This window comes from Cololabis saira, chromosome 9 (assembly GCF_033807715.1).
Source record: "Cololabis saira isolate AMF1-May2022 chromosome 9, fColSai1.1, whole genome shotgun sequence".
Lineage (NCBI taxonomy): Eukaryota > Metazoa > Chordata > Actinopteri > Beloniformes > Belonidae > Cololabis > Cololabis saira.
The window spans coordinates 22,202,896-22,219,405 of NC_084595.1; the positions used below are offsets into that span (position 1 = coordinate 22,202,896).

The following is a 16,510-nucleotide window of genomic DNA, read 5'->3' on the forward strand; positions in this document are numbered from 1 at the left end:
TTCTTTTTATTTATTCATATCTTTTAATGCACTCTGCTCTGGTTTTTTAGATCTTTGCTAAAACTGAACACCATTCATGATTAAAGACTTTTCAGTTAAATGTTGGGCTGTTTTATAGCTCATTGAAAGGTCCTCTCTGCTGTAAGCTTATAGCTTGTACAAAATGTGCGGCCAGCAAAGGAGTGGGATGATGTTAATGGCTCTTGTGTGTTGTCCCATTCCTTCTCCCAGTGTAAATAAGGTCTTTGATCGCTGCGTTCTGTGAACAACATGAATTATACATGCAGTTAAAAAGGGAGGCATCTTGTTCTCCATGTGTTTTGATTTGATTGAGGCTAAAGTGCACGTTAAAATGAAGGCAGACTCTCCCTATGGGAGGTATCAACTTTAATGTTGTTGTTTTTTTTTTTTTTTAGAATGAGGTTGTGCTTCACTTCCTGACTTTTACTTTGTGATATTTATTGTTAACAAGGTGTTCCCTCCACCTTTTAATCAGTGACAACCACAGCCTTGGACAGTCAAAATAAACTGCCATTCTCTGACTCAAGCGGGGACTTTTATTGAGTGAAGGGCAGCTGTGTGCCATGAAGTATCGACTAGTTAGTTTTTGCTACAAGCAGAAACTGCAAGAATGGAGTCCACCCATTATTTCATCTGTTGCGGTTTACGGTGTGAAATCACTCGATGCAGTCGAGAAAAATCTTTGAGCCAAAATTGAATCTGTCACAGTTTCACACCCGTGAACATTCTCCCATGTATAAGAGCTGTAAATCAGCGTACTTTTGGTTTGGTTTCTCATCAGCTGATCCTGATTTTTTGGTCCACTGACTTGAGACACCTTGCATCAAATTCCTACCAGGCTTCTCATCCAGACCTTGGGTGACTTCTTGTTATTCCACTGAGCATACTGTTGGACTTCTCCTGGCACAAGAACAGAGGCGCTCACCTAAATCAAAGCGGTCTGTTAATGTGGATTTGTGCAGCATCAAGGAGCTGCAGGGTGCCAACGCTTCAGCTGTTTCATGGTCAAGAAGCAAGGGGATTCAGGAGCATATGTGCAATAGAATGTGGACTTGTCGTTCATCATCCTCGTAATGTTGCCTTCAGGGAGAGTAAACCAATGCTCGGCTGTTCGAGATTTTCTTTACTTTTATGGAGTTCTTTTTTACACGTACTGATTTTTGACAAGTTGACCCCTAAAGTGAGACGATCCCCTGGATCTGTGGACATTTAATTGGCAGTCAAAGGGATGGAAGTTGTTGTAAGTGATAACCTTGGTTCTTTCATAAACGATTCTGTCCTGAAGGGGTTGGTCTCTTAAATGCCGACTTGTTCATGTGGTAGCAGTGGAACAATGTTTTAGATGACCTGATTATACGCTTAAATTATATTTTATGTCTTTCTTTGCAATATAAAAGAAAATAGGATGGCCAACAAGGAGTACAATAGATGTACTTACAAGGGTTGTGCAATAGTGTTAAGGTGATCTGTTTCTTTATCATGGTGGTCATGGTGGCAGCAGCCTCAGCACCTTCCACCTCCTCCCGGGCGACACCAAGTGGTTCCCAGGCCATTTGAGAAATATTACCCTTCCAAAATGTCCTAGGTCTGTCTCAAGGCCGTCTCTTTAGTTTCACATGCCCAAAACACCCCCCTGGGAAGGAGTCCAGGAGGCACCATAACCACATGCCTGAACCACTTTAATTGGCTCCTCTTGATCTTGACGTGCAAAAGAAGTGACTTTTGGATGTCTGAACTTTTCCCTCCGTCTCTAAGGGAGGCTCTGTGGAGGAAACTCGCAACAAGAATAACAAACATTTAAATTCCTCATGTTTAGTGCATTAACGTCACAGTGTTTACCCAAACGGTAACAAACTGTCAGTGACAAAGGTTTGCCCTAACGTTTTCCTGCTTTATAATTACTCTAAAGATGATTTACAAAGTGAACATCACACTGTACAACGGAAGACTTTGAACTTGCAATTTAGACCATATAGTAATTAGGAAAGCACTTACCAAAGTCATAAATTATGTGAGAAATTAGGTCATTTGTTGAAAGACTTCAGTGTATCAGCCAGAGGAGATGTCCCTCACTACCATTAGAGAGAGAACACGTCGAAAATATTTTATGACCATGCTTCCCTCTTCAGATGTGGGGGCTGCCTCCACAGCACAAATACAGCATGTGATCTTGGCTGTTTTTCAACAGCCTGAGGAAAATATGCCCGTATGTTCTTGGTCTTTCTGTCCTTTGCAGATTGATCTTAATTTATTAATTTCATTTTTTTTAATCGCTGGACAGCACTAGTTAATTTGCCAACTTTATCTATTTAAAAGAGCTGCAGTTCAGACCAACAGTTCCTATAATTAGCTGAAAGTAACATCAATACTATTTTCTATACCTACTTCAATGTAATGGTAATAAAGTAACTCTTGGATCGACATATTTATGGTGATTTTAGCATATTCGTTTCTAACACTGCATTAGATGGGGACACTTAGTCCATCCGGTGTAATCTTGAAATTAAACTGTTCTGGGGATGTTCAGCTGTTTCCTATCCAAGTCTTATGCTCAGTGATTCTTGTGATCCTTCTGTTCCCCTTCTGAGAACCTTTTGGATTTACTCACAGCTTTAACGGGGCCATCATTTTTAGTAACTGATGGGTTTTTTTTCTCTCTAGCTGTGACTTCAGCTAGATTGTTGCACAGGCTTCTACCTTTTTTATTAGAGTGAATGAAACTGCCTCCTGACCTCTGCTTTATTGTGGGGTACCCTTTGAATTAAGGTTCTGAAGAGAGAGTTTTGGCTCATATGAACGCCTGGACTACCACTGTCCGCTCTGCTCCACAGACCTTGACAAGTGTGTGCAAGTCAGCTGTCGTCTACGTTTGCCACAATTTCCAAATGTCATCCTGATTCAGAGTGCAGCACTTTGTACATGAATCAAGCCGTCTCTTCCCATTGCAGTTGTATCTGTGTTCAAGCACATGACATTTTAACATAAAATGTTTTTTTTGCAGCATGCAGAGTAGAACGATCTGCTGATTTGTTGTCCTTTTAGCTGTAGGCCTATCGAGTGAGCAGTGGTGCAAAGTTAACTGTCCAGTAGGGTGCTTAACTTTACTTTTACTTAGTTTTTTCTTCTCGCTCTTTATTGCTGTTTCCTTATAGGGTCCCTGCACTTCCAGTGAAGAACCTGACTGGCTCTGGACCAGTGCACCCAGCACTAGCAGGTTAGACCACCACCCTGTGCAGAATCTGCTTTGCAATGTGCTAAAATATTATTTTTGTAAGGACGAGTGATGAGTTTTCACTTTGTTAAAAATTATATACATCTATAAATTCTGAAGGAAATTTATCATCATTGTTTTTTTTTTTCTTTTTTTTTTTTTCTTTTCTGTGTTTATGTATGTGTGTGCTCTACATATACATCAGGTATGACAGGTATCCTGATGTGCGCTGCAGGTCTGCCGGTTTGCCTGACTCGGGCTCCAAAGCCAATACTGCACCCCCCACCCATCAACAAGAGTGACATGAAGCCTGTGCCAGGGATAAACGGCATGCGCCGCAAAACAAAGAAGAAGCACCTGAAGAGAGGTGAGTTTGAGATAATCAAAGGAAGTAAATTGCTTTTAGTCCTCATAGTGCTGTGGTGGCAAAAATTGTTGTTCGTTCAATAAAGGTGTTCAAAAAGGAATGTCAGGTCACCTCAGCTGTCTTTCTGAAGTTTTAATGAAAAGAGGAAAAACATTCAATGAATGGAGGGTCACACAGTGCCGACCTGAACAGGCGCTCAGTCAGTCAGTAATGCCAGTGGCGTCAATTCAGTCGAAGCTAAGGTATGGCAAGGTTACAAGTCACAGAACTTAACTATAGTATCAATCAACACGTCCAGCAAATACTGTAGCTTATCTGTACTGTGTGGTCAAGAAAATTGGAACTTTTTCAAATGCAGTCTCGCTCACTGCAAAAACTCAAAATCTTACCAGGAATATTTGTCTTATTTCTAGTTAAAATGTCTCATTTTTAGTCAAAAAATCTCATTACACTTAAAACAAGAGTCATCACCAGAAAAATAACTTGTTATTTGACCATTTTCACCTGTTTCAAGTAAATTTTCACTTGAAATAAGTAGAAAAATCTGCCAGTGGGACAAGATTAATCTTTTCCACTGGCAGATTTTTCCACTTATTTTAAGTGAAAATCTACTTGAAACAGGTGAAAATGGTTGTTTTTGAGTCTTGTCTTAAATGTAATGAGATTTTTTTTTTACTAAAAATTAGACATTTTAACTAGAAATAAGACAAATATTCTTGTTAAGATTTTGAGTTTTTGCAGTGTAATAACTAGTGAAATCGATCATGTTGTTCTGATTTGCATTTGTAGTTATTCTATATGTATTAAGTAATAGAATAATCAATACAAATAGACACAGAGTAATTCCATAAATGTATTTAAAAAACAAACATTTACATTTTCCCTTGAAGCAAAGGTGTGGCGGCTGCCATACCTTGCCATACCTAATTGACGCCCCTGAGTAATGCCCTCCTGATGTTTTCGGCACATGCTATCTTATAGTTTCAGCCAGACTGAGAACAAAGACAAAACATACATATCACCCTGACAACCATGCTGTGTCAAAGGAGCATGACCTCGCCAAGGAATGTCCACTTGAAAACAGGTTTTGTGAAAGCATACAAGATCAAAATGTATATGTTATACCAAAATTTCCCATTACAGTGCACTGGCAGTGTCTTTGTGGCCCTGTGTCTTTCTGGCACTGTGAATGTTAAACAAATAGTTTGAAGGCCAGGTTGTAAGCATACTGTATATAGTATATTGGTAAATGAACAGGAATTATACCTTGAAGAATACAAAGTCAGTCCACTTAAAGCCAGCAGACAGAGAGATCTTTGTCTTGGTTTGCAAGGTGTTAGCATCGATCTGTGGTTCAGTTGCTTATCATAGAAACGGCCCAAAAGTAACTGTTAAAATATTCATCAGTATTCTTTATATGCCTCCCATTTAAGAGAGGGTTTTGGAGCCTAACGGGCTTTATGGTGAACTTAATTTCTATGAAGGACCAGGAGCACCATTAAAATAGTAATAAGACAATTTAATAATCATTTTTAAATTGGGAAATAAAAATATATATTACTTGATTAGATTTCAAATCAAATTCGCTAATACATTTATAAATAGCCTATAAGGAATATATTAATGAGCTTTTCATAAAAGGAATTATGTAAATAATACTAAATTAATCATTAAATAATTAGATTTTCAAATCTTTTTGAATTTACATATTCAAGGAACGAAATATGTGAATTTGAAAATTCAATACATTTCCTAACCAGACATTTAAAAAGGCTATTCTGTTTTCAATTTCCGTTTTCTTTTCCTCGCTCCATTTTCAAATCCTTTTCAAAATTGCATTTTATAATTCTAGTACATTCTCCATTCAGCTCCCCCTTTTCCCTTTTCTGTGGCACTTTGGGCCTTGAGCAAAGAAAAGCAGGCCAAACAATGCAAATGAAGTCCTTGAATGCCACAAAGCGCTCATATTGGTCTGAATCACGCTTACATCATAATGTAACCATTACCTGCTCTGATTGGTTGTTTTATACATTCTATGCTCATGTCATTGCAATTGTTGCCAGATGAACGTTAATTATCATATTTGAACTTTCATTTCGACTTCCATTCTATTCCATACAATCAATAAATGTAGGATAATTAAAAAATTCCTCTCTTAAATATTTTTTTTCACTTTCTCTCTCACACAGGCATGACTCCTTAGCCCAACGCCATCAGCAAATGTATTACTCATTCGCTGTCGTTTTAACTTATGGTAATTTTATGCGAAACACAATAGTTCCGGGCTCTCTTAACGATAATTTGGTTTTACACTGGTCATTGCACACTTGGATGTGACATTAACAAATTGTGAACGTATTTACATGACCCGGCGATGTTGGGACTGCCTGACATAGGGTGGGCTTGTGGAGCGTGGAGGGTCTGGGAACTGTGGGTTGACTCCCGGCTGGGCTCTTCCTGCGTCTCACCAGGTACTTGACCTGTGCGTTGCACCACCTGCGTCCCCGTCAAACATTTCATTTTGGTCTAGTGGATCTTCAGACCACGCGGGTTCTTGCAGACTTTGCCCCAGGCTTGTGGGTGCTCCCTCACGGGAGCTGCAGTTTGGGTTGCTGGCCCTCTCTGCCCCGATTACTGTCTTTCCAGTAGTCAGCTGTCTCTCCAGCAGTCGCCATACTTTCATGGTCGTCATCATGATAATAATGACATTTATTTGGATTTTATTTATTTATTTATTTAGACTATTATGTAGAACCAAAATTACTTGAACTGACTGAAAGCCAATCCAACTTTATTTGTTAGCACTTTAAACAGGCACAGTGGACCAAAATCCAAAATTGCAGTAAATTACAATATTTACATTACACAAGACACGAAACATAAAACAAAAAGGAATTGAGGAGCCAACATGTTGAACACACCGGCTGTTAGCAACACAACATACCACAGTATCACAGTAAAAGGAGTTAGTTTGTGGATCAAATGCACAAAGGTATTGAAAGAAAATGCTAATCAGTGCATACTTTGCATTAATCTATCATTAATCAGCTTGGGTCTCAATGTCTAAAACATGGATACTTTGATAATTTCGGTCACCTAAAAAACCCCAAACTAATTTAAAAATTTGCAAAAAAGCTGGTGTTCAACTAGCCTACTACAAACATTAGGTTGTAACTATGTCATTCAACAGCCTGTAATCAACAGTGGATATAGAAAATGGATTATCTGTCGTTAAATCTTATCTATGGAAGGTAATTCCAGGGGATCTGTTTTTTATGCTTCTTTTTGAGCATCCATAGACAGAACAGGTCAGGCATTTTCACAGGATTTGCTACTGTGAACACAAAACAGATATTGTATTCATAGTTAAACAAACATTTTATTTATTCAAATAGTCCTGTACAGTGCCTAAAAGGGTGCAGCTTTCAATCAACCAATTTGCCTAGAAATCTGTTGAAAATTCAATGTATTATGAATAATTAAGATCATGAAATACCACTTACCTCAACTGGCGCATGTTCACTGTGACTGTCAGTAGGTCTGTACCAGGATGGCCGCTCTGTCGGCACACCTCGCCGATGACGCGGCATCTGCGTATATGTCTATGATGTAGACTGATCAAACTATGATTAAATTGAATTCTTAGAACATAAGGAAAGATCTGTTGCATTCAAGGCATTGTTTAATCTAACTTTCTTTGCTCAAGGCCCAAAGGGCCATGGAAAAAGGGAAAGGGAGATGCTAAATGGAGATGGTGGGAGAATTAGAAAATGGTGTCTCATAAAGGATTTGAAAATGGAGCAAGAAAAACATAACGGAAATGGAAAAAAGACTTTTTAAATGCCTGAATAGGCGATGTATCACTAAATCCATTTTAAATTGAGTTTTTATTCTTCTATTTGAAAATGCATTTTCAAAAAGATTTCAAAATTACATTATTCAATTATTTTTATTAAAAGCTCATTAAAATATTCAGTAAGTAAACACTTTAGTAATTAGACTATTTATTTATATAGTTATTGACTAATTTGCAATCCAATTTAGTAATATTTAGGTTTATTTTCCAGTTAATAAATTATTAGGAAAATGTCCTATTACCATTTTCATGGCAATCTCACTCCTCCATACATTTGCAGATGATTTCTTCATATGTATTGATGATTTTGTTTCAGATTAATGAGTACTTATTAATGAGTAATTAACAAGACTCTGTTGGTCTCACCTGGTTTATAACGGGACCCTCCCAAAGGATATCTTAGGACCTGATCACCCTTCTGATGGATCTTTGTGATTGTCAGGTTTCCATCCTTTGTCAGCTCAGTCATCAATCATCTATCATCTATCTATTATGCACAGTAGCAAAGTTTAGCCATCCCAAAATACAGTCAATGTTAAGATTTGATCTTTCCAGGTTCCAAAGTGTGTTCGTGGTTGGACACCAGTTGTTTTGGCCCAATTCATGTCTTGTACTTGTGGCTACAGACTGATTTTAGTCAAATGGAAGTCAACATTTAAAAAGAGGGTAGCAACTATAATTGAACAATTAAATGACAATACTAAGTAAACATTTTCTGATGTGAAAACACTCTTTCTCTACACTGAAAGAAGAGCAAAGAATAAGGGCTTTTCCCAGTGGAAAAGATGTAATCTTTATTCTCGTGGCTCATTTGGCAGCTGACTACGTGGTTGATCCCAGTGGTTGAAGCTACCCTGTGATAGACAGATGGCCCGTCCAATCACCTGCCAACTATAGTCTTTTTTCCTGACAATGCCTGCGCTGTTTATAAACATTTCCATTGAAGACGTCCCAGATGGCTCTAGGTAATAAACCATCTGTCGTGTCAGATTTGTAAAATAACAGGCATGCCAATATTGCTATTACACAATAAAAAAATATGTATCTATATTAGGTCCTGGTTGGGTCATGTTTTCTCCAAAATTTGATCAGAAACTGACCTTAAACGTTTTAGCTGTGACAGTGTAGAAGAAGGAGTGAGGTGGACGATAATACCCCATCTTTAGTCCTGTCTCCAGTATTTGAACATACTGGGTGGCCTGTGAGAGGAGGGAGGATACGTATCTCGCTTTGCTTTTTGCACATGAACTGACCAGAATGATGAGGTTCATCAATGGAAATTGCGTAATATTCTTGATTTATTTATTTTTTTCCCCCCTCCCTCTCTTCACAAGGCCTCCTCTGCTCATCCTCTATATCGTATCATGGCTAGTTCTTTTGCCTGGTGCCCCAGCCTCTGGTCGCTGGCTGTGCCTCAAATGAACAAACAAAAGGCACATGGGGAAAAGAGCTTGCATATAAGCGTATTAGGGGTGTAAGCTCTATGTGTGCTCTTAGCCATGGCTGCCTGGTTGCACACAGGGATTACCAGAGTGTCGGGAATGGCTGTTTGCTATGTGCCAGTTCAAAGGTGACCTCCTCTTCAGCATTTCAGTAATACAATCGTATGCTCAGACAATATGCAGTATAACTAATATGCATTTACGATCTCATATGATAAAAAAGCACCTATAACAGTGTTTGCAGAAGTAGATGAAAATGTGTTATCCATCAAGATCTGCAGGTAACTCTTGATAAATGCCATGCTGATGTCCAAATTATTATTATTTGTATTAACTTGTGGTTTTTGACTGTAAGTGTAAAGTTTTGTTTTGCATTTTTCTTTGGTAGTCAGCTCGTCTGTCTGTTTTATCTTATCACAAGGGAAAAACCCAGAGGATGTGGTGCGAAGATACACAGAGAAGATTAAAGTGGTTCCCGACGAGGTAAAAAAAAAGATAAAAAAGGCAGCGATGCTGATACTTTACAAAAGTACAATCTAAAAATCTGTGTGCTTAGAGCGAGGGTCTCCTAGACGCCAAGTTATCTGAAGAATGGCAGCTGAATTATTTCGCTTGACTGTTCCAGGACTGTACCATCTGCATGGAGAGGCTGGTGATGTCGTCAGGCTATGAAGGCGTCCTGCAGCACAAAGGCATCAAGCCAGAGCTGGTTGGCAAACTTGGCAAGTGTGGTCACATGTACCATCTGCTGTGCCTGGTGGCCATGTACAACAATGGCAATAAGGTGGGTAAAAGCATGTGAGCCAGACGTTGTTATGATGTCACTCTTGGTTCAAATTATAAATGTTGTCCAGCTTGACGGCGTTGCACCAGAGATGATTAGGATTTTTATATACACATCCGATTTTCACATCAGCACCATATAACTCTCCTTTCTTCATTTTGCTTGTATTGTAAGATACACATATACCATCTACTGTTGCAAATGAGTCAAATTAAAGCATACTTTTCTTTCATTTACACAATTTTTGATTTTTGGGGTAATTTTTCAGAAATGTATCAAGCACTTTAGCTGCCCATGTTCACCAGCTTGTTCCTTAAATGATCCGTACCATGTTTGGTCCAGTGGTTATTTTTATTTTCAATGAAAACAGGTTCCAAAAATCATGTTGTAAGACAGAGTAAAGCAGTAAAGCTGCACCGTAAAACTTTCACGAAACGATGAGCTGAAACTCACCACAAAACTTTGTAAAGCTACTACTACTACTACTACTACTACTACTACTGTCATTTAGCAGACACTTTTATCCAAAGTGCCTTACATCTGAGAGAACAACACAAGCAAGAAATCACATAGGAGGGTACATCATGGATAACTGCTGTGAGTGCTGCCATGCTAGTGCCAGATCTTTTAAATGTATTTTTAATTTATTTTTTATTTTGTTCCCTTTCAACCTAACACAACAGTCTCTTTATACAGCAAAACTATGTCTTAAAATTCACCATCATAATATCATCTTGGCATAAGTGTATGCAGCTTCTCAGTTCTGAGTCATGCAAAGAAGTGAAGAGACCATCTCACATTAAACAAACTTTATTACCTAGTACGGTAGTATCATTATTACTTATTATTATTATCAGCTAATACATTTTTATATTCATATTTTTTTTGGTTTGAGGATCACAAATCATAATTATTCTATTAACTGTAATATAATAAGATATCTAGATTAATAAAAAAGTTGTTATGTATCCTTAATAAACAACTTAACACCAACAAATTGTTAATAGATTGTAATAAAGGCATCATTTTATTTTATCATTACCATTAAACGATTGCATTTGATTTTCTGCTAACCAGGACGGTAGTCTTCAGTGTCCAACATGTAAAACGATTTATGGGGAGAAAACGGGCACCCAGCCCCCCGGGAAGATGGAGTACCATATCATCCCCCACTGCCTGCCGGGCTACGCAGACTCAAAGACCATCCGCATTGTTTATGACATTCCTGCAGGGATCCAGGTGAGGACCCTCTCACTTCAGTAAATCCTCCGTGCTGCCTGTGTGTCCTGATCCTCTGTCTCTCCCCTCTAAATCTGTGAACTCTTGACAACTGCTTATCCGCTTAAGTTTGACGGACACACATTCGTACAGAAAGGTGCCATGTTGGAGCACCAAAGAAATTGCAGTCTTAAGGATCAGACTTTTAGTTGTGTCCAGAGTAGGGTTGCCACCTTTCAGAAATAGAAATAAAGGACGCCCCAATTTCAGCAGCGCAGAAGCCAAAAAAAAAAGCCCCAAAACTTCTAAACTGCATAAAAATGTGTTTATTTTATATGGAAAAAACGTGTTCTTTAATAGCATTGAACTTGCATGACTGTACAGACAGCCAACCATAAAGCAGCTGAAATAGCCTCCTATGCTATGTATGTCCACATCAGCCCAAATGTATAATATAACCTACAGGTGAAGAATATGGTGTAAAAGTTAACTTATTTCAATAATTCAACTAGAATTTGGTGTAAAAGTTAATCTATTTCAATAATTCAACTAGAATTTGGTGTAAAAGTTAATTTATTTCAATAATTCAACTAGAATTTGGTGTAAAAGTTAATCTATTTCAATAATTCAACTAGAATTTGGTGTAAAAGTTAATTTATTTCAATAATTCAACTAGAATTTGGTGTAAAAGTTAATTTATTTCAATAATTCAACTAGAATTTGGTGTAAAAGTTAATTTATTTCAATAATTCAACTTAAAAGGTGAAACTAATATATTACCTAGTCTTATTACATGCAAAGCATGATATGTTGAACCTTTATTTGTCATAATTTTGATGATGGAATTGATCAATTGAATTGATTATTGATCAATTTAGTGTTGATGTGTGTGTGTGTGACAGACGTGTGTATGGGGCGTTAATGAAAATACGGGACAAATCGCGTCCCGTATTAGTTCAATACGGGACGCAACATTTTTTTCTCAAATAAAGGACAATTCCGTATTTTACGGGACGGGTGGCAACCCTAGTCCAGAGGCAGATGGCTCTTTATCTTGCAAAAGCTATTTTCATGTACTTGACATATCTTACAGCGTATGCAGTCCTGGCATGAGTTGATGTTTAATTGTTTACTGTAGCCACTTGGCTACCACTCCCCAATAATAATAAAACTTGTCCTGTGGGAGCTGTTATTCTTCTCCGGACAATTAAGATGTTAGAAAGAGTTAAGAATGTGTTTTTGTTTGTGACGTTTTCACCAGACAAATGAGCACCCCAACCCTGGGAAGAAGTTCAGTGCGAGAGGGTTCCCTCGACACTGCTACCTCCCCGACAACGAGAAAGGCAGGAAGGTGAGCTCTGACTCAGTCCCAGGACACAACGATCTTGAGTGTGGTTTGCTTCCAACCTTTTGGCCTTAGTTTGGACTTTCACGATCCTTTCTCACCTTCCTGTCTCCAGGTCCTGAAGCTGCTGATCATGGCCTGGGATCGCCGCCTAATCTTCACCATTGGCACATCCAGCACCACAGGGGAGTCGGACACGGTTGTCTGGAACGAAATTCACCACAAGACCGAGTTTGGCTCCAATCTGACCGGCCATGGCTACCCTGACCCAAATTACTTGGACAACGTTTTGACAGAGCTCTCAGCGCAGGGAGTCGGTGAGGACAACCTGAAGGACTGATGGCTGGTCGAACTGGCGCTCAGAAAACCCAATCCACCGCATCCTGCCATCAGGGGGTGCTGCTTTATGGTCCCACATGCAGCTGACATCTCTTAACATTTTCTGTCTTTCAGAAGTGGTAGAATGAGAGCAACAGAAGCAGAAGTCATCGGTTATTATTCATGTGTGGGACTGTATAACCCAGGATTCCTTACCCCTCCCCTCCTGTGTCTTGATTCATGACTTGAGCATCTTTTGTCCATGACAACATCTGTCACTGGTTGAAGGATATGCAGATATTTTTGTATTGATGCTGGAAGCTGCAGGTGCATTTAAACCAAGCCTGTTCCTCTGCCCTTGTAGTTGATTAAAAAGGGGCCCAATCAAACATTTGTAATTGCAAAACTCTTGAATGCATGACCCCGACCAACATCGCATAATGAATGCTGGGCATATATCTGAAATCGGTTTACGTCTCAGTGGATCAGCTGTTGCTTGATATAACGATACAAGCCCCTCATATGAATCCAAAACAGTTTATTATTTGCTTTCCCTTTTTACTTTTAAGATGAATTATTGACCTATTGAAACTAGGGTGCGCCACTTTAATGAGAGGCCCTTGGCTTTAGGGATGTCATTTTAGGTTGCATTTGGCATTTTCAATATCTGATATCTGATAGGTGACTTCATTTATAAAAACGAAGGTGTGCTCCGTAATACATTATTTTCATTTCAGAGACCTAAAGGTGGAAGCATTGGTGTATTGTTATAAATGTTATTTGTATGGTTATGTGGATGAAACAAGAGGAAGTTTAATGCTTGCCACAGGTTAAGACGCTGAGCTTTTGAGACAGAATTTGCGCTCCAAGGTTAAACTCATTTGTTTTGTTGACACAGTGACGATGCTGACCTCTGTGAATGTAAAGCCTGCATTATCATTTTCCGTGCTGGAGCAATTCCAGTCGTTGGCATGATCCATCATGCTGACCACACGTGAGGGGTGAGTGTGTGATTGCTCGCTATGAGGTATTACAATGCTGGGTTTAAGTCCTTGAGGAAGGAAGCGGAAGCCACACATGAACATTCCTCTTTCAGACACCAGCAGTTTTGCCATGGAGATCCATCTTGGATGTTGCTCCTGCTTGCCTGCAATGGAAAAGTCCCTCGGGAGGCCGTTTGCTGTTAGGCAGCATACTGGGCTCAACTGCCTGTAAAGTGGGAAGAGAAACATCTCATTCCCTGCATGAGCTCACTTAGGAGTTGTTTGGTCTGATCCTGATATATGGCTCTAGCTCTAGCCCTGCTCCTCCTCCTCGTCCTCCCCCTCAGCTGCGGAGGGTTTCGTTTTAAGAGGCATGCAAATCGTGATCTGGTATGTTGTTGGCTGAGAGCTACAGTCTGTCTGCTCTTCCCTTAGATTTCAAGTCTCTGTGCTAAAGACTCTCTGAAGGCCCTGGTGTTTCCTTATTTCACAATCAAAGACAACCCAATGGTGCATAATTCTCCGTGAGTGTATCCGATCAATGTTATTGAGCAGGGGTGTTTGTTTGAGATTTATTGATGGGCGCCCAGTTGTGAGGTGAATCATAGTCTTCCATAGCCCATTGAGGCAACCTTTGTGTTTGTTTGTTTGTTTAAGCAGTTAACTTTTAAATTTTCAAAAACGTCTTAATTTGCAATTAGATTTCTTTTGAAGTTGTTCTTTGTAAACCAGCTTGCAATGCTTGAAAAATATATATGTATGTATTATATACATTTGCAGACATGATATACCTTTAAGCTCACTTTGAGTCTATGACATGAGTTTAGTTTATATTATTTTTATACTCTTCTAAATTGTGTATAAATATATATATATATATATATATATATATATATATATATATATATATATATATATATATATATATATATATATATATATGTGTGTGTGTGTATGAATATATAAAATGTATAAAATCTGTCCTGCATTTATATACAGTCACATGTTAACATGAATACATAAACTCTGGCAGAATTTGTCAGTTTGTCAGGGACTGAAACATGTATGACTTGTTATGGATGTCTTGTATTACAAGTAGTCATAGCATATGCAGCTGTCGTTACTTTAATGTACAATATTTGTAGTAGATCTGCTGTGGGATGTCTATAAATACAGCAAATGTGTCTGTCTCATTGTTTGGGGGCTTTAGCAGCATGAAGATGTTTTTTTCCCCCCAGATGTGCCATTTCACTGTTTCATTTTGTCCAAAACATGGAAATGGACGGCCATTTGTGTTCAGTATGAAGGTGAAATCGTCCTGGTTTAAGTGGCAAACACTCTTACACTGCACAAATTTTCTAGGAAAGTAAAAAATCATGCTTTAAGGAAAATTAGAAAACTATTTTTGACTATTTACTTTGTTTTAAAAATTGTAATTGAGATAATTTTTATTACCCCGTTGGCAAAGATACTATTGCTTAAAATAAGATAACTTTGACTTGATTAATTAAAATTAGATTTATTTCTACAGGAGATGTTTCTGCAGTGTAGGAGATTATTTTAGCACAATGAATCAATAAATTGATAAGATTGACACTTGTTAACCATAAATAGGCATACCAAATCAATACCCCAAAAGATCTCAAGATATATTGGCAAGATAGCCCTTCTTTGTTCTCTCAGCTCACTACATTGTAAACAGAAATGCCTCAAAGTTGTCATTTGTAATCCATGACTCCCAATGCATAAACATCTAACAGGAAGTCAGTCCATAATTAAAATAATTCCAACTCACTTGTTAAATTTGTTGCAAGCAACAGACATTAACATGTATAATAAATATCTGATTATATTAAGTAGTTTTGCAAGTGTTCATAACAAAGAGCAGTAATGTTACTCATCTAATGGCATCAACAGCTCTGCTTTTTAATTATGTTGCTGGTCAAATATTTTCATTTATAGATAAGTGTATTTTAAGTGTGTTAAATATTTTCATGAGGAAATAACAAAAATAAAAAAAAGAATAAGATAGTCACAGCCTTCATCCATGCAGGCTTACGCAGAGTTGCAGGAATGCAGAAACCGCTTCATTTAAGTTCTGTTTGGACTGCGAGAACAGTGACTAAGAACCTTTGGAGATTCCTCGTCCCAGATGCTTACGCAAGGCCTAAACATAAAAACAGTTAAATATAATTCTTAAATTATGAACAGGAGACAGTTCTTTGTGGAGTCTGGTGAGCTGTAGAGAATTATTTCCAGATTCTGCAGATCCCCTCGGCTTCACAGCAACTTTCAGCTCATTGTTCTGCCATCGCTCTACTCTTCAGACAGGGGGAAAAGTGAGAGCAGTGTGTGCAGAGTACAGAAAGTCCAAGAGGCCAAAAACACAGAGCAGCAGCTTCAGCCCTCTGTCTGCATACACTCCATTCAGCTACAGCATCAATGTGTAGGTCAACCCTGTCTTGGCAGCAGCAAGTGCACAGTTCACAAAGCGGAAGAGAATAAGCTGGAGGCAGGAAAACTGTCCTGATCTGTAGGCGTACCTTTTGGCTGAAATGCGACCCATTTCATAGCTGTAGCCAGCTGGATTCAGTTTAAACAAGTATGTTGGATACAAATAACTGTCTGCATTGTATTCAGTTGTGTCTAAAGCTCTCATTTGCAGACCTGTCAACACTGACGTTGCGTTACAAAGACGTGGTCTTTTATTTGAACCAAAACTGTTGAATGTCTCTGTATTTACTTAAATTGACATTTTAAACAATGCTCATTTTCAGGAGCTAATTGCTCTGCATTTTGTTTTATGTTCTTGCCTGTTTATTGTATCTTAAACTAAAACATCCTGGCAACCTGCACAAACTAGAACAAACAACTTATTAAACTGTAATTTAGACCAAGGTGTTAAGAACACTCACCGGTTTGTTCCGATGCAAATTTTCACCTTCACATCTTTGTTGACACCCTT

General features: G+C 38.4%; 1 protein-coding gene across 4 annotated transcripts in view; it reads left to right on the top strand.

The window, feature by feature from the left end:
* The window catches only part of dtx1 (deltex 1, E3 ubiquitin ligase), a 54,037-nt gene extending 39,676 nt beyond the window's left edge, over nt 1-14,361 (top strand). For 3 of the 4 annotated variants that reach the window (XM_061730799.1, XM_061730801.1, XM_061730800.1), the window contains 7 exons: nt 3,174-3,235; nt 3,438-3,599; nt 9,319-9,380; nt 9,523-9,681; nt 10,759-10,920; nt 12,161-12,250; nt 12,360-14,361. In XM_061730799.1, coding sequence (XP_061586783.1) covers nt 3,174-3,235; nt 3,438-3,599; nt 9,319-9,380; nt 9,523-9,681; nt 10,759-10,920; nt 12,161-12,250; nt 12,360-12,584 — 922 coding nt within the window. In that variant the 3' untranslated portion in view covers nt 12,585-14,361. The remainder of the gene's footprint in view (nt 1-3,173; nt 3,236-3,437; nt 3,600-9,318; nt 9,381-9,522; nt 9,682-10,758; nt 10,921-12,160; nt 12,251-12,359) is intronic. The other variant, XM_061730802.1, reaches the window with a different exon arrangement.
* The last annotated feature ends 2,149 nt before the right edge of the window (nt 14,362-16,510 follow it).